The 19,141-nt window shown below is 46.3% G+C and overlaps 1 protein-coding gene across 1 annotated transcript in view; it reads right to left on the reverse strand.

The window, feature by feature from the left end:
* SCFD2 (sec1 family domain containing 2) overlaps positions 1-17,467 on the reverse strand; it is a 422,902-nt gene extending 405,435 nt beyond the window's left edge. The window contains exon 1 of the mRNA XM_014594977.3: positions 16,448-17,467. Coding sequence (XP_014450463.1) covers positions 16,448-17,288 — 841 coding nt within the window. The 5' untranslated portion in view covers positions 17,289-17,467. The remainder of the gene's footprint in view (positions 1-16,447) is intronic.
* Positions 17,468-19,141: the final 1,674 nt, after the last annotated feature.

Below are 19,141 nucleotides of genomic sequence, written 5' to 3' on the forward strand. Positions count from 1 at the left end.
AGAAACTGGCCAATTGTCGCCTTGGGTCCTCCACGATCCACTGGCTGGAAAATTGGCTCCGGGGTCAGACCCAGAGGGTAGTAATTGATGGAAGTCACTCATCATGGTGTCCTGTGACCAGTGGGGTCCCCCAAGGCTCTGTCCTTGGACCCATACTGTTCAACATCTTTATTAATGATGTGGACACTGGAGTCAGAAGTAGACTGGCCAAGTTCGCAGATGACACCAAACTTTGGGGCAAAGCATCCACACCAGAAGACAGGCGGGTGATCCAGGCTGACCTGGACAGGCTCAGCAAGTGGGCAGATGAGAATCTGATGGTGTTCAACACCGATAAATGCAAGGTTTTCCACCTTGGGAAGAAAAACCCGCAGCATCCTTATAGGCTCAGCAGTGCTATGTTGGCTAGCACTATGCAAGAAAGAGACTTGGGGGTCATCATTGACCACAAGATGAACATGAGCCTGCAGTGTGATGCTGCGGCTAGTAAAGCGACCAAAACGCTGGCTTGCATCCATAGATGCTTCTCAAGCAAATCCCGGGACATCATTCTCCCCTTGTACTTGGCCTTAGTGAGGCCGCAGCTGGAGTACTGCGTCCAGTTTTGGGCTCCACAATTCAAAAAGGATGTGGAGAAGCTTGAGAGAGTCCAGAGAAGAGCCACGCTCATGATCAGAGGTCAGGGAAGCAGACCCTACGATGACAGGCTGAGAGCCCTGGGGCTCTTTAGCCTGGAAAAGCGCAGGCTCAGGGGTGATCTGATGGCCACCGATAAGTTTATCAGGGGTGACCACCAGTATCTGGGGGAACGTTTGTTCACCAGAGCGCCCCAAGGGATGATGACTAGGTCAAATGGTCATAAACTACTTCAAGACTGTTTCAGGCTGGACATAAGAAAGAATTTCTTTACTGTCCGAGCCCCCAAGGTCTGGAACAGCCTGTCACCGGAGGTGGTTCAAGCGCCTACATTGAACACCTTCAAGAGCAAACTGGATGCTTATCTTGCTGGGATCCTATGACCCCAGCTGACTTCCTGCCCTTTGGGCAGGGGGCTGGACTCGAAGATCTTCCGAGGTCCCTTCCAGCCCTAATGTCTATGAAATCTATGAAATAGGGGTACACGTGTACCACTGATATGTTTACTGCACAGTTAATTAGTCAACCATGCAGTAAATATCTCAAGTAGATGCTCCCAGTTTGACCTTGGGCAAAAGAGCATGTCCTTTTCCCCCCTCCCCACCCTCAACCCGAGAACATGAGCAACCAGGATGCTTCAGTCAAAACCTATAGCTTTAAGCCATGTAGATGTTCTATTTGTGCCAGGAGAAAACCCTTAGTTCAAGGAATCTAGTTTAAGAGGGTTTAAGGAATCTGGGCTATATCTCTGGAAGAAAAATGGTTCTTCCAGGAAGTTTTTGGAGCGTGTTGTGGACAGCTTCCTGCTGCAAGTGCTGGACTGGCCAACTAGGGACCATGCTTTTCTTGACCTGCTGCTCACAAACAGGGAAGAATTGGTGGGAAATGTAGTAGTGGATGGCAACTTGGGCAGCAGTGACCATGAGATGATCGAGTTCAGGATCCTAAGGAAAGGAAGGAAGGAGAGCAGCAGAGTATGGACCCTGTTCTTCAGAAAAGCAGACTATGACTCACTGAGGGAACTCACGGGCAGGATCCCCTGGGAAGCCAGTCTGAGGGGGAGAGGAGTCCAGGAGAGTTGACTGTATTTTAAAGAAGCCTTAATGAGAGTGCAGGAACAAACCATTACGATGCAAAGGAAGACTAGCAAGTATGGCAGAAGACCAGCTTGGCTTAGCAGGGAACTCTTCAGGAAACTAACGCACAAAAAGGAAGCTTATAAGTGGAAATAAGAGTAACAAGAAGGGTTTCTACAAGTATGTTGGTAGCAAGGGGAAGATGAAAGAAAGCATATATATATCCCTTACCAAATTAAGGGAACCTAGTAACAGAGGATGCAGAAAAGACTGAAGTGCTCAATGTCTTTTTCGCCTCAGTCTTCACAGACAAGTTCAGTTCCCAGACTACTACAGTGGGCAGCGCAGCTTGGAGAGGAGGTGAGCAGCCAACAGTGGCAAAAGAACACGTTAGAGACAATTTAGAAAAGCTGGACATACACCAGTCCATGAGGCTGAGGGAGGTTGGCTGATCAAACTGCAGAGCCACTGGCCATCATCTTTGAAAACTCATGGTGATCAGGAGAGGTCCTGGATGATTGAAAAAAGGCAAGAATAGTGCCCATAGTTAAAAATGGGAAAAAGGAGGATCCAGGGAACTACAGGCCAATTGGCCTCACCTGGAAAAATCATGGAACAGATTCTCAAGGGATCTATTTCTAAGCACTTGAAGGAGAAGAAGGTGATTAGGAACAGTTAGCATGCATTCACCAAGGGCAAGTCATGCCTGATCAACCTGATTGCCTTCATGATGAGATGACTGGCTTTGTGGATGCAAGCATACCAGTGGATGTGGTATACCTTGATTATAGCAAGGGTTTTGACACAATCACTCACAACAGTCTCACAGGCAAGCTAAGGAAGTATGGGTTGGATGAATGGACTGTAAGGTAGATAGAAAACTGGCTGGAGCATCGGGCTCAGAGAGTAGTAATCCCTGGCTCAATGTCTAGTTAGCAGCCAGTATCAAGTGGAGTGCCCCGGGATTCAGTCCTGGGGCCAGCGTTGTTCAATATGTTCATTAATGACCTGAAAGATGGCACAGAATGCACCCTCAGCAAGTTTGCAGATCACACCAAGCTGGAGGGAATATGCTGGAGGGTAGGGCTAGGATTCAGAGTGACCTACAGAAATTGGAGGATTGGGTCAAAAGAAATGTCATGAGGTTCAACAAGGACAAGAGCAAAGTCCTGCACTTAGGGCAGAACAATCCCATGCACCAGTACAGGCTGGAGGCTGACTGGCTGGGCAGCAGTTCTGCAGAAAAGGACCTGCAGGTTACAGTGGACAATAAGCTGAATATGAGCCAGCAGTGCGCCCTTGTTGTCAAGAAGGCTAACGGCATACTGGGCTGCATTGGTAGGAGTGTTGTCAGCAGGTCAAGGGAAGTGATTATTCCCTTCTCTTCAGCACTGGCAAGGCCACATCTGGAGTACTGTGTTCAGTTTTGGGTCCCCCACTACAGAAAGGATGTAGACAAACTGGAGAGCCCAGCACAGGGCAACAAAAATGATGAGGGGGATGGGGCACATGACTTATAAAGACAGGCTGAGAGAACTGGGCTTATTTAGTCCAGAGAAAGAAGACTGAACCTGGATTTAATAGCAGCACTCAACTACCTGAAATTAAGTTTGAAAGGGCGGATCTAAACTGTTCTCAGTGATGGCAGATGACAGAACAAGGAGCAACGGTCTCAAGTTGCAGGACAGGCAATTTAGGTTAGATATTAGGAAGAATTTTCTTGCTAGGAAGATATTAAAACACTGGAACAGGTTACCCAGAGAGGTGTTAGAGTCTCCCATCCTTGAAGATTTTAAGACACAGCTAGACAAAGCTTTGGCTGGAATGATCTAGCTGGGGATGGTCCTGCTTTGAGCAGGGGGCTGAATTAAAAATTGGCAGTTCCCAATCTGTGGTATGGGTACCACCAATGGTATGCAGACAACCTGTCAGTGGTACATGTTAACAGATCTATTATAATTACTTTATATGATAAAAAATTGCTGGTGGTACTTACGGTTGTATCATTTTAAGATGGTGGTGTGCAATCTGTCAGAGTTTGGGAACCGCTTGCAATAGATGATCTCCTGAGGTCCCTTCCAACCCTAATATTCTATGATTATATGAGTACCTAATGAGGAATATTTTCCTCTACCTGACCCAAATTGAACGTTTGTAGATTCCTCTTGGGCGAGAAGGACACCCTACATCCCACAGCCCTCCACTCTCACTACCTACAAGGGACAGAGAGGGAAGAAGAGCATTAGCTCCTTGACAGACTAACAGGAGCCAGCTCACAAGAAGGGAGGCATTCTCCTGAGGCAGAAACCCTCTCGGAGCTCTGGGAAGTTTCTTGCTACAGGAAAAAAGAGCCCACCTGGTGTACACCTTCCATTCAAGCCAGAGGAGGGAAGTGAGAGGTGCATGTGGGGTTGTAGCCCTCCCAGAGCCCCAGGATGGTTCTAGGATAATTCCTCCCCTTCTCATCCCACCAATCAGCTTCAGGAGAATTGTCTGGTGAAACTGGAGTCATATAGGGAGCAAGGGACAGCTGTGCCACAGATGCAAGGCTCCCTGAGCATGGGCAGCCTTGTAGCTGCAGGAGATTCCAGGGGATAAGGAATAGGACTTGGGAAACCATGTTCCCAAGCCTACCTCCTCATCTTTGGGCTTTAAATGACACCCCACCACCCAGCTGAGCAACAGAGGGCAGGGATTGTAAAGCCACAGGAACTGGAAACAGGGCCAGGGAAGCCATCCCTGTCCTGGCAAAGAGCCCTGTAGACTTTAAATGCCACATGTGCCACCCAGCTGGGCAACACACTCAACAATTTAGAAGTCATGGAGCTGGGATCCAAGGTTGGGGAAGCTGTCCCCAGCCCCACTTTCCCATGCCTCCGACTTTAAATCACGCTGTATGCAGCTCATCTGGGGTTGCACATGAGGGGATTTAAAACCAGGAAGGGCTGTCCAGGTAGCAGAGAAAGCAAGCTGTCAAATAATGAGCTCCACCAAGGGCAGTGGTGACCCAAAGCATAGCCCTCAAGTGTCCTCTCACTGGAAAGCTTGCCTGCACACCTCTCCAGACGGGGGGCTACAGGAATGCCCGAACAGTCCAACTCTCAGCCTAATTTCCTACAAGTAGAAATGAACATCTGTAGGCAGCTTTTGTTATGTTCAATGTCCAATGCTTCAAAGGATGGGTAAAAAAAAATTCCTTCTGACAGACAGCAGTCAAATACCCTGAAGCATCAGATTACCAGACATCTACTACACTACAATAGGACTAACTCTATACCCCACCTTGGGGACTGCAAATACCTGAATCCATGTATCACTCATGCCAATTGTAGAACCAAGAACTCCTGATACTATCATAACTTCCTTTCCATAAATGTAAAGCAATTCAGATTCTTTGCCCTGCCTATTGCTGAGAAGACCATTTCAAAGTTTAGCCCTCCCACTGGAAGACTCCCAACTATTTCTGTGAACTAATTGTTCATTACCAGACTTAACTGACCTTGCTATAAGACAAAATACCAAAGGAATTTGCTTCTATTACATCTAAAATGAGAAAGAGACTTACTACTTTGGATCTTGGTTCTTCTTTGATCTGAACTGAATTAGCTAACATGTGAAGACAATTACTGTAGGGCTAGAGGCAGTATCAAACCAGGTCTCAGTAACAGACAAGGCCACCAACACTTCATCCATAGCATTTTGAGGCTGTGGGCATCTGCTAATCTTGTTACTTTGGGTAAAGTTGTTGGTAAGAGATTTAGAATAAATATCTAGCTGTTGGTTAATTTATTTGATAATTTCTTTGATGAAACATTCTTGGGAACTAATACATTAGCAGCACTGAAGACACTGGAGGAAGACAGTACACAGAGACCCTTGAAAGAAATAGAATTTTTGGCATGATGCTGGTAGTCTATACTAGTGTTTCTCAACATTTTAAGTAGCAAGTATCCCCTAACTTCTGAAAATTTTAATAAGTACCCCAACACTCAATTTTCTAGGAGATTTTATATTTACAGACTAATGTGTGTCATATGTTGGAAGAAGGGCTGTGTATATAAGGCAGTGATATGACAGATGTCTGATCTGGTGTGGGTAGGGTTGCTACCTTTTACACTAGGGGTGCACAACTCAAGTATGTACCTGGGTTAGAGGTGATGTTGGCCAAAGCTAGGAGGGCTGAACACAGTGCCACGCAAAGAGCAGCACACCAAATTACAGGGGAATTTAATTGTTTAAGTTGCACCAAATTTTTTGCCATAGTTTTGAGAGGAAAAGAAGGTGAGAGAGAGAGAGAGAGAGAGAGAGAGAGAGTGTTGGGGTACCCGCATACCCCCTGCCTGTGTCTCACATACCCCCAGGGGTACACATACCACAGGCTGAGAAACTATGGTCTATACCCTCTCAGGTAGAAGTTGCATAGAGCTGACCTTACAATGTTGGAGTTTATACAACAGTAGGCTGTGTAACAAACAGCATAGGCTTGTCAGAGACAGGGAGGCATGGTGCCTGTATATGAACAAAACAACTGGATACTTCAAGAGCTGGAAGCTACACGCCCCTCCCTATTTACAAGCAGAGAGAAGTGATGTTATAGAATTACAGAAGAGTAGGGTTGGAAGGGATCTCCAGAGGTCATCAAACCAACCCGCTGCTCAAAGCAGGATCATCCCTATCCAAACCAACCCATACAAGTCCTTTCCTAAACTATGCAATCAACCCTGCTATACAACTAAAAGGCATATTGACCAAAGACATCAGAAGAGCCTAACCTGCCACAAGTAAAACAGGAGAAGGAGGGATGTCAGCATCCTACTGTTGCAAGTGTTATTAAAATACCCTTGAGAGATCCATGGAAGAGGGCCACAATAGTCTGAAAGGCTACCTGTACCACAGAGCTGGTGGATGAAAGGAGGGAATGAAAAAATGGCTGGAACTAAGAGGAAAACCTCAGAGCCAGTAGTACTCAGCAGAGAACAGCACTCAGACCTCCTTCATCTCCCATCTCTCCCTGGTGGACTAGTACTAAAACAGGAAGGGTATTGGTATTGACACCATTCTTACTCATAATATTTTCCCAAATTAGATGTTTACTTTGATCATAAACTTGCTATACATTAGCTAGCTTTTTAGATCTGCTCTTCAGCTGTATGTTAGAATTCAGGTATCTTCTCAGAAGTGACATCCATTATCTGCAGGAGAAATAGAGTAGGGCGTTGTTATAGGAAAGTGTATTTAGTCTGACTTGAGACTTCCCTTGTAACTGTGCCACCTTTCTGCAGCAGTATATTATTCCATTTTCCCATACCCCCATGCTACATTTGGAATAACTTTCATTTTCCTTTTGTGACAAGTTTCCTCTGTCAAATTCCAACTCAAAAACATAAAAAACCCAAACACTATACACAAATGTTCTGCCTAGCCTTTCAATGACAAGTAAATTACTGGGGGAGAAATGACCAACATGTAATGCACAGGTCAGACTACAGTTGTCCCTTCATCAGCAATTTGTTAACTATACTTCAACTAGAGACTCCCACAGAAACTTTTTAGCCAGTGATAAATCACATAGGACCAAAAAAGGGTGGAAAAAGTGGCAAATGTGTGAAGGATGGGGAATATCTTTCTAATTTTTTTCTTGCTAATGAAAGACATATCCTTGTTTAGATTACTGCAGCTTTATGAAATTAGATTACTGCATCTTTTTTCAAGCATATGGAGCTCACAAGACTCCTTTCTGGTGTCTAAATCTTCAGGAACTATCACTACTGGTTATGTTCCAGTTCAAAGGTGCTATAACTATTTGAATTTGTCATCTAAAATTACCTCATCAGCTGGAACTAAGTGCAGCTGGAGCTGGTGGCACCTCAGGAAGCAAAACCTGTCCATCACCTCAGCAAATGGGTCCTTCATTTTAAAGCATTATCCAAACACCACTGAAGTCAATGGGAGTCTTTTCATCAACTTCAATGAACTTTGGATCAGGGCCTGTTCCATCTTAATTATACGGCTACTTTATTTTTTTGTGGTTAACCTTATCCAACTAGAGCCATCTGTAATTAGATTAAAAAGCAATATTAGGTGACTGGATTCTGCAAGACATGCAACCTTGTAGAAAGCCAGTGGGCTTTAGATATTTCTAGATCCCAGTTAGAATGTAAGCACAACCTTATATTAAGTCTGTGAACCCATACATCTGTTCTTTAATACATGCCACATGACAAGCAGAACTTCCAGCTCTCAGGCACTCATATGCAACTCATTGAGCTTGACAAGGTTCATGAGTTGTAGACGAGAGAAAAATGGGCTTTTTTACATTTTTTCAGCCTCAAATCTTTATGCCAAACTAGGACCAATGTATTCTCTACCTGTCCATCTATATATTAGCAAATTTACAACCCCTAAATCACCAACCCTTTGGCTCCACCAGTGATGATAAATGATGGAGAATATACTGTTCAAGATGCAAGTGTTTTTACCATCATATCACCTAATCACCACTGACTTCAATGAGAAATGAATACTTCAAAGCAAGAGCATTATTACAGCAGAAGTGTATTACTTGGGAGGCCAGATTTAGACACCTGGCCTGCATGATAAAAATCAAAGGATACATAAGTGCTCAGGACTTCCAAAATGAAAATCAGAATGCTTATTTTAAACTTCCTAAATACATATCTAAATGCTTTAAAGTACCCAAGCTTCAAACCATGGCCTGGCTTCATAATCAAGTGCATTAAAACTAATCTAAAGACAATGGACCCCCATACAGAGCTCTGAATCTGCTACTGCCTGCAAGCTCAGATAGCACTGGCTCATTCTTCTAGATCCAAAGGCCCTAAGTTTAGTGCCCACAGATGATCTGAGAAGCAGCTTTGTTACAAGTCGAGGCTAATATGGGAAGCCAGGGATCAGCCCAATGCTTGAACCTTTACTGTTTGGCATACAGGACCAGATCTGATACCTAGAAGACAGTAACAGACTCTTCTATATGGTATAAAGGAACAAACAACAAGCAGCAAAAACTTTAAAGTACCAGACAAATTTTAGTATGGATTTCTGTTTTAAATCCTTGGGTTTGTCATGTGAAGCACGCGTAGATATTTGCACACGTAACCATGTTAATATTGAGCCACATCCTTAAAAGGGTGTCGCAGCAATCCAGAGTGTAATAGCACCCTGGTTGAGAAGCACTGCTTTTGGGGAAAGGGGTTGTTTTTGGTTTTTTTTATAACTTCTACAGACATGTGCATATGCAGGAAATGATTCTCACTTCTCCACAACTTTCTAGTAATCAATATATCTACCGGCTAAGGTAGGACTGGTCCAGCAAGCACCTGAAACTGAAAAAGGTCCCCAAGTGTAGTTTAGTGACCACTCAAACCTGTGTACAAGCCTATTGAAGGCAAAAGAATCTGCAATAGCTTTCTAGTAGGTGTTACTCCTGCCTAAAGCTACCTGTTGTCAGGCTGTGACCCTGAACCTGGGGCTTTGCCCTGCCCAGGACAGCAGCTCACCCTGGTCTGCCACCTCCCCAGGAGAACCCTGGGGCAAACACAGGTAGCTCCATCTCAGCCTAGCTGCATGCCCATTCCCTGCCACCAGAGTGGCTAGTCAAGGTCAGCTAATCTCTTACCCCTTCCCATATAAACCCCTAACCCAGAAGGGGAAATTTCCAGGCAACAAAGAGCAACCTTGTACCTAGGCTGCTGCACTCTTGAATCATTCTGCTATGACTCTAATGGATTCTCTGAACACCTGGCCCAGCTAGCCTCTTAACCTCATGTTTTGCCTGATCCTCTGAATACCAGGCCTGGCTCTGGCCTGACCTCATGGATACCTGATCTGGCTAGCCCCACTTTACCCCATTCAGCCTGACCCTCTGGACCACCTACTTGGTTTCCCAGATAGATATCCTAGCTTTGGACCTCCTGACTTCTCCCAACTCAGACGACTCCCAGACCTGGCTGCCTACACCCCAGCATGACACTCATTCAGTGATACCTGTGTACCACCACATAGCCAAGCAAACTGTAGTTCTGGCAACAGTGACAAAATACAAGTCTCATACAGACAGTGGACACTCCCAGGACAAGAAAATAGCAACCATCGATCCACCTAGAACATGGTGTATGCACGACGGCCACCCAGACCTTCGATGCATATGCCTGGGCAGGAATTGTCAGAGGAGCGAAGGCTGCCCAGACCTTCCATCCTCCCTTTAGGCCACTGAGACAGAATCCAAAGACTAGACTGAGTCCAGTGTTTGGTGGCTCCATGGCTGTAGTTATATAAGTGTCTGGGAATCGAACCCAGGTCTCCTGTGTAGTTTCATAGTAGCTAGGGTCAGGAGGGACCTGAACAGATCATCTAGCCTGACCGCCTGCCACAGGCAGGAATGAATGCTGGGTTCACAAGACCCCAGACAGGTGATCATCTAACCTCTTTTTGAATTTACCCAAATTAGGGGCGAGGACCACTTCCCTAGGAAGTTGGTTCCAGATTCTGGCCACCCTTACTGTAAAATATTGCCTCCTGATCTCTAACCTAAACCTATTCTCCATCAGCTTATGACCATTGTTCCTTGTCATCCCAGGTGGTACTGGGGAGAAAAGGGCTCTTCTTATTTGCTGATGATCTCCCCTGATGAGTTTGTAGGCAGCCACCAGGTCCCCCCTCAGCCTCCTCTTGCCGAGGCTGAACAGGTTCAGGTCCCTCGGTCTCCTCATACGGCCTGTCCTGCTGCTCTCTCACCAAACAGGTGGCCCTACTCTGAACACTCTCCAGGCTGGCCATATCCTTTTTAAAGTGCGGTGCCCAGTACTGGATGCAGTACTCCAATTGCGGCCTGACCAATGTCGCATAGAGGGGGAGTATCACCTCTCTGGACCAGCTTGAGATGCATCTTTGGATGCATGACAAGGTACGGCTGGCCTTGCTGGCTACGGTCTGGCATTGGCAGCTCATGTTCATCTTGGAGTCAATAATGACTCCAAGATCCCTTTCTGCCTCTGCTTTCAAGAAGGGAACTCCCAGCCTGTATGTTTGCTGTGGATTCCTTCTCCCAAGGTGCAGCACCCTGCATTTATCTATGTTGAACCCCATCCTAGTCTCATCTGCCCACTTTTGTAGTCTGTCTAAATCTAGCTGCAGTCTCTCTCTGCCTTCAAGTGTGTCCACCTCGCCCCACATCTTAGTGTCATCAGCAAACTTGGACAATATGCTTTCAATCCCCTCGTCCAAGTCACTGATGAAGATGTTAAACAGCGCAGGCCCGAGGACTGAGCCTTGGGCGACCCCACTGCTCACATCTCGCCAGGTTGAGTACGACCCATCCACCACTACTCTCTGGGTGCGCCCCATTAGCCAGTTTTTTACCCATCCAACTGTGCAGGCATCAATGCCACAATCGCTTAATTTATTAATGAGAATGGGGTGAGAGACAGTGTCAAAGGCCTTCTTAAAGTCTAGAAAGACTACGTCCACAGCAACACCATCATCCAAGGATTTAGTTACCTGGTCATAAAAGGCAATCAGGTTGGTCTGGCAGGACCTGCCTTTGATGAACCCATGCTGGTTGCCCCTGAGCATGATCTCCCCTGCTGGCCCCCCACAGATGTTCTCCTTGATGATTTTCTCCAAGATCTTCCTGAGCACTGAGGTGAGGCTTACGGGCCTATAGTTACTTCCTTCCTCCCCTTCTTAAAAATGGGGACCACATTAGCTAATTTCCAATCCCCCGGCACCTGGCCAGATGAGCACGAATGCTCATACAGCCAGGCCAAGGGCTCCACGATGACCCCTGCCAGCTCCCTCAACACCAGATGCTACCACTGAAACACAGGGGACTCCAGACAAAAAACAACAGATTCTTGGTTAAGAATGGGGCCATTAAGACAAGTGATAAAAACTAACATATTTGCAGCTTTGTATTTTAAATTAACCTGTTCATCAGAAAGAAGAGAAGGTTGTACAAAAGTACTCTAGGAAGTATTTGGAAATGGGATTTTTGTGGATAGGTATGAAGATGAGCCACAACCTCAGCATGCTGCTTGTTACAAATATTACTAAACCAAAATTTAAAATGAGGCAATTTTCAGCACTACTTAGAAGCGACACACAAGTGTTTTACTTAAACTACAAGCTAAAAAGTGTTACAGGAGAATGGGTTGATAAGCCTGCCCTTCATCAATAAATTCAATATACAAGGACTGCAAAAGGTTCTCTAAGTTGCTTATCGCAGAGACAGGGAATTCTCACACAACCAGGAAAGACTTGATCTTACCAACAACAAAGAGGTAATGATTTCTATTGCAAGGAGAAGAAAGATTCAGAAGCAAAAATGTCTGAAGTTCATTTTCTAATCATACCAGATAAGCTCTAATAAAACAAATGGTTGAAAACCAGCATAAAGAAATAACCAGCATCAAAATAAGTGTTCTCTGCTATGAAATTGATTACACTAGCTGTGTTAAAAGTGCTAATATTCTGACATTTGTCAGGTGTGAATTTAGCAGAGAGACTTCCTGTTTCAGTAATCATTACTAAGACATACTATAGTAAAAACTATTTTTAAAGCTAGGAATGAATCCACTAGAAGCAATGGTATTGATTGGATGTGCTATGTCGGAAGCCATAGCGAACACCAGGAACTATTTTTGTACAATGAGGTTGGCTGGCTGTGACAAGGAAAAGCACTGATCCATTTAAGTTGCCTGGAGAAGTTTGAGTGTTTTTAATAAAGGGTTTGATATGGGCAAATAGTGGCCAGCAAAAAAGGTGGTGGTTGACAGTAATCTATTAAACTAAAAAGTTTGAAACCACTGGACTAAATGACCTTCTGGCCTTAAACCTCTATGGCTCATACTCTGAAGCATGGAGGCACTAAGGCATTCCTTAAAAATAAATCAATGAGAAATCACCATAATTTCCCTAATGTGCATTTCCCCCTAATTTTTTATGAAGTTTTCCAGCCTGAGGGAAACACCAACTATAGAGAATAATATCAACTGCCACACTTCAAATTTACCAATAGTTATAAGCAACTAAAATAGGGTTTATAACAGGGAGCGTCTGGCACTGTTAATAAACAGTGTTACCAATCCTACATATAGTAAACATAACAATGTGACCCAATGCAGAAAAACAGATCTTGTAGGTGTTGACTTCCCAAACAACATGCTGCAGATGAAAGGAAAATACCTTAACTCACGTCAATTTCACACCTACCACTCAGCAACTAGTGGACAGCCATGAAATGGATAACAGTGATAAAAGGACATATTAAAAGATAAAGAATATCCCCCCCGCCGCCACCATACACAAATGAATGTCCTATAAAAAAAAAAAAAAATCAGTGGTGTATCTTCATCTTAACATAAATGGGAATAACATGCTTAGAGAAGGGTAAAAAAAAAAGGACAGAGTTGAAAAAAAATTAGCTTGTCTTAGTTTAGTTATAAATAAAAATAGGAAACTACAGAGATTTATAACAGAGAATGTTACATAGAATGTTTGCTGCTATTTATTCTAAATCAGTGATTCCCAAATTTTGGGGGAAAACAGACCCCTGTCAACCTTCAAAATGTCATGGACCATCACATACCCTTAAACTTTCAGATGAAGCATAGGAAGAAAAGCAAACCATGGGCTGCTTGCCACAGTGATACACAAACTGCAGTTTGGAAAAAACTACCCTACATTAGGTAGGTCATCCAGCCTGTGGGCTCTCTCTCTGGCCAGACAATGCAACTCTGGATCTGGCCTGTGGGATCTGGCCTGGATCTCACTGTTGTTCCCAGAGGCATTCTGCCACTGCAGCCAGAAGCCAAGGACCTAGTGCTACTCCTTTCCCTACCGCCACAAAATATCCAGGTTTTTATTTGCCACTCAGCTTGCAAAGTCATGACAGAGGAAAAAGTGGCAGCAGCACTGATACCCCCGCATGCTGGCCTTTCCGACACTACACTTGTGGCAGCCACAGCGATAAGTCCCAAAGGCAATACCAGCCCACCAACTCATTTGAAGTTGACACCCTTGCTCTACATCAGGGATGTCAAACTCATCAGAGCCAGCCTGATCTAACATATAGGGCTGATGGGGTACACACTGCATGCTGTAATCTGAGACCTACAGCAGTATCATGGGCTGTGTATTTGATGTCCCTGCTCTACATAACACAAAACAGTGACAGGCCAAGCAGTTAAGTTAAAGGTAAATGTGAAACTCACACAGGAATTACTTTGTTCTTTTTTTAAAAATACTCACACAATTCTCATAAATCACTTATGAGACTCACTGCTACAAGACAGTGAAATAAATCTCTTAGTAGGACTGCAGAGTAATTAAATACTTATATAATTAAAGTAGAGTAATAGTTATACTACCTAGAGTACCAGGGTGGAATTTTTAAAATTGGTCCGAGTGGTTTAGGAACCCAGGCTCCATTGAAAGTCAAAGAACACAGAAGCAGTAACTTGGGAGGACCCTTCTAATACTGTCCTCTACATCTGCAGGCAATCATTTGTCCAATGGAAGCCCAAAAATGTCTTTTCCAACCTCTCTTACATACCACAAGTACAAAGTATTATAGTGGGAAAAAGCAAAGACAAACCTACAAAATGCCACAGGTAAAAAAAACCAAAACAAAAGAGGAGACAAAGGCCAAATAAGTCAAACAGGAGTTTAGCTCCTAATCGCTCATGGCTTTTTTTTTTTTTTTTTTTTTAAATATCACTACTTATGTAAGGAAAAGCATTATCTTGTTTCAGGATACAAGTCAACCAGTATTTTACTGAAAGTGGAAATAAACAACTCTTAAAAGGAAGATTATCATAACATTCTCTAATAAGGAAGTGGGTCATATGTGCCCACTTCCAAAACATCTAATAACAGCAACGGCAGGAGCCAGGCCCAGTTGCTATACTGGCACAGTGGGCGTAGGTCCACCAGGAAACTACAAGCCTCCCTCAGTTGTTAGAGGAAGGCCACTAACTATGTAACCACTAAATGCCTAGGACAAAGGACAAAAATCAGGGAGAGGAGTGAGTGTCAAATGTTCTAAGAGGGATATTGAGCAGAGAAAACCTATTAGCACCCACTGTGCCTGGAACATATATAAGGAGCTTATGGACACCACCCAGTGAAACTCTGCCTGGAGACATGCATGGATGAATGAAAGAAAAACAAGTCCCAGAGTCACCTGGGTCCCCTCCAGACCATACCTCCTTCCTGGCAGGATAGATGGATAGCTTGGCCAGGACCAGAAGGAGGTTGATCAGAAGGTCCTGAGGCTTTGTGGGGTTATGTACAAAAAATAAGAAACACAGGGAAAAGTGTGGGCAGAATCTTAATAATAAGCTCTTGGGGAAGCAGCAGAGGGGCTGCAGCCTTGTTCACCTGAGGCAGGCATGTGCCAGGATATCCCTCTGACTACAGAAGAGGCAGGTGTTGCAGAAGAGCCTGTGAAGCATACCAGATACATACCTATGCCAATGGCTCCGTGCAGGAGCCACTGACTTAGATCCCTGGAGGCTCATGACATTAAGGTGGAATACACACTGGTCCACCAGGGATTCTAGCCTTCAGCAAAAGTATCCTGCCATTTGGCTTGTGGGAGGAACATGAGGGTGGGATGGTGAATGATACAGAGCATGAGTGTGTAGAGCTGGTGACAATGGACTGTTCAGAAGCAGACTGGTTTGATGTCCCCCAGCCTACCAAGGTGGTGCAGTGGTACTGAACTTGATGGATTGGTAATCATATTCAACATGACAGCTGCCATCTCTGCTCTTTGGGAAAAGCCTTAGAATAGAGAGGAGTTATTTATGGAGTGGCAAAGTAGGATCTTATCCTTTTCCAGGGCTCTTCTCCACCACAAAATATAGGGTCCTGGTCTTTTCATAAGTCATCTTGCTGACATTTGTATGCACCTTGCTGGCAAGTTCTTCTGATCTTCTGTGTCTGCATTCAATATAATTTTTCAATATCTGCTAAGAATGTTCTCGCAATTCTATCAAGCCTTCAGTAACATGGCATTTATACATGGGTCCTTTTACCACCTCCATCACTAATATCTAGTTGTGCTGTAAGTAACGTTATTCATTCTCTAACTCATAGGGGAAGTTTTAGATGCATTATAGTATATTACTGCTATATTAACTATTTATAAAAAATAGTGTTTTTATATTACTGTTGTATTTTCTAAAATAATGTCAAGAAAAAAAATTCAGAAGCAGGTTGAACAGACACGTATTTGGCTGGGATGGTTTAATTAGAGCCAATCCTGTCTTGAGCAGAGGACTAGACTAGATGGCCTCATGACGTCTCTCACATCCCTACTTGCCTATAATCCTCAAGTCAGGAACGATCACATTCCTCAACCAAATTTTTGTGCTTTTATAAGCACTTTGCATCCAGAGATTCCAAATACTTTCCAGACCACAAAGTGAATCCCCTCCAAAGTTAAGATGTGGAACCTGAAACAGGACAAAGATTTCCTCCAAGTGAAACAGTACATACACCCAGAACTCTCGACTCCACTGTCAGCTCTCTATTTACAGCTGCGTTATGTATTTTAATGACCAGCACTGGGCCACAAAGGCCACATGTGTATGCATGCTACTCTGTATGCTAACTCTGAAATATATGGACCACCATCATAATGTGAATACCATCTACAAAGGACCCTGGGTCTCAACTGCTATGCCTGTCATCCCAGGCATTGTTCTTCTTACCAGTGAGATCCAGTGTTCTGTCTATGAAGATGACAGAAGCTCTGCCTTGGGCTGTTTTCCTCCGGTTCTTGGCCAGGGCATAATTTGCCAAATCCCCTGCAATGACCTTGCTCAGTGTACCAATGGCAAAGCTCTCCTCTCTCACGTCCAGGAACTCAAACAAGGCATTGAGGCCCGACACCAGCATCCGGATCTGAAGCTGCAGCTCAGTGGGAAGCAAGGCAAAGTCGAGGTCACTCAAGTTGCTGAGTTTTCTCTTCTCGGGCCTGGAGGAATTGAGGCAAGGCAGGTCCTCAGGCATCAGGGGGAAGAGAGAGGAAAAGGCAGGCATCACAAAGAGGTGCGCAGAGACAGGCGCCAGGAGCAGAGGCACGTGCAGCACCTCAGCCGTGTAGCCCAGGTTGCCCATCCACTGGCACATCTTCTCCTCAAACAGTTCGAAGGCAGCAGCCGCACCGCCCGTGTCGTGCTCGGCGCCACCACGCTGGGCCAGCAGGTGGGCGGCGGGGCTAGCGGCGGTGAACACCACGCAGTACTGGAAGCTGCTGAGGCTCAGCACATCGTGGATGGTGTCGGCCGTGCGGCCGCGCAGGAGCCCGCTCACCACGAACAGCGCCTTGGGCTGCCCCGGCCCGCCCGCCTCGAAGCTGGACAGTTCCTTCACCCTTAGCGCGCCGGCCGCCAGCAGCCGCGCCGCCCCGCCGCCGCCCCAGTGCAGGCTCTCGGCGCACGCCGCGTCCAGGAACACCACGGCCCGCCGCGCCTTGGCCAGCACCGGCTCCCAGGCCTGCCGGCAGAAGGACAGCACTGCCGCCGTCGATCCACTGCCGCCGCCAGCCATGACAGGCCGAGCGCAGAGCGCGCAGCCTCACGCACCGAGGCAACCCCCCAACCGGACGCTGACAGCAATAACACTACACACGTGCTGCAAGGCCGGCTGGGTGGCGCGGGAATATGACGCTGTGAACACTCTGCCGACTCTGATTGGCTGCGTGGAGGCGTGACGTAAGGAACTGTTCCAAGCGTTCCAGCAGCGCCGGAGCTCACCTGGGGGAGGGGGTGTAGCAGGTGCGCTGCGCATGCGCGGGCCACCTGCCTCAGAAGCACCGCCCACGGAAGTGACTTACAGTCAGAAGTCCCAGGCGCCGCTGCGTGGTTGCTGCTGCTTCCGGCCGGGTTCGGACTACAGGGCTTTCCACTACGACTGTGAGGCGCGCTGGGAGTTGTTATCACGTCTCGTGGACTCTCGGGGATCCATTCGCTCTCGCGAGTTGTGGCACAGAGGCGGCGAGGGAGCGGCTGGGCACGGTGCTGGCCCCGGCCGCTGCTGTTCTACGGGGTGGGGGAGCCGCACGCCTGGAGGGCGCTCCTTGCTAGGGACGCGGAAGCTTTTTAGTCCCATCCTAGCCTGAATTAGCACCTTCAAGTGGTTTTAAACACTGGTTTTGCCGCTCAAAGGGATGCCACGTCAGGGCAGGATTTTCCCTGATCTGCATGGTACCCAGCGCTTGTTCCATTCAGGGGTGGCCACTTTCCACGGGTACCCCCAAGTTGCAGTTCTCCAGTATCCCAGGATCTATCACATCCCCACCATTGAGTAAGGATAGAAGCCTGTCCTGGCTCACCAGACCCCACGTGGCAACTCGCAGCTACAGCTAGTCCTGCCCCTGCTTGCCAGGCTCCTCCTGACATGTCACAGCTGTGCAAGCTTGTGGGTTAAGATCAAGTGTAGTTCTGACCACCTTGAATAGCGTGTAGAAGAGGGTGGAGACCTATCCAATGCACTGCTAACAGGACTTCCTTCAAGAGTCTACTATAGCCTCCCAATGGGAGGATCTCAGCTATATGCCTATTTTCTGTAAATGGGAGATTTCTCCCAAGCTTGTTCCTTTGCCCTTTGGACTAAGGGCAAGCAGGACTCAGGGGCATCCCAGGTCCAAGATATCCAGGCTTGGGCCCTAATGCATAGGATGCTTGCCATGGATTTGGGAGTATCTGAAGCCCCAGGCTGAAGAGTCTGGGAAGGAAGTTACTTGCCAGTGGTAGTACTATGCAGACTTCAACAATTGAGTTCTTCTCAGGCAACAGAATTCAGAACTGATTTGTTGACGTGCTGCCTGTGGAGCCACCGGATTCAGAACTGATTTGGCTAATTTGGCCCGAGACACAACAACAACAACAAAAACCTCTGGGGGACAGCCAGAGGTTTCTAGACTAATGGTACGACTGCTCCAGACTCCACGGTAGCACTAACACCAATCAACATGTATGTGGTTCACAGGGTAAAGTGTAAAAAATTCTGTTTCTTTTTAAGGATGGGAATGATACATCTATAGTAGCTGAGTTCCCAGCTATAAAGAACACCTCTTGCAAAGTTCAGGCTCTGCAAAATGGCTTATTCCATGGGTGACTGGTGCCACCTTAGGGGGGCACATGCCTCCTCAGTGACCAGTAGGCAACCAGGAGGGTGGGGAGGGGGTCCTCACTGCAGCAAAACTTACCAACCAGTGAGTGGCTGCACTGGTCCCGAAAGCGGCCATGGCCAGCACTTGCAGGCGGGGCATTGGTGCTCCCACCTGCCCCCTGCCCATCACCTAAGCAGGGAGCGTGGCCGGTCAGGAGGCGCACCGGCACTCTCAGGGGGTGCACGAGCATCCCTCACACATTGCCGCTGGCTTATTCTCATGCAGTAGT

Source organism: Alligator mississippiensis, chromosome 2 (assembly GCF_030867095.1).
Source record: "Alligator mississippiensis isolate rAllMis1 chromosome 2, rAllMis1, whole genome shotgun sequence".
Lineage (NCBI taxonomy): Eukaryota > Metazoa > Chordata > Crocodylia > Alligatoridae > Alligator > Alligator mississippiensis.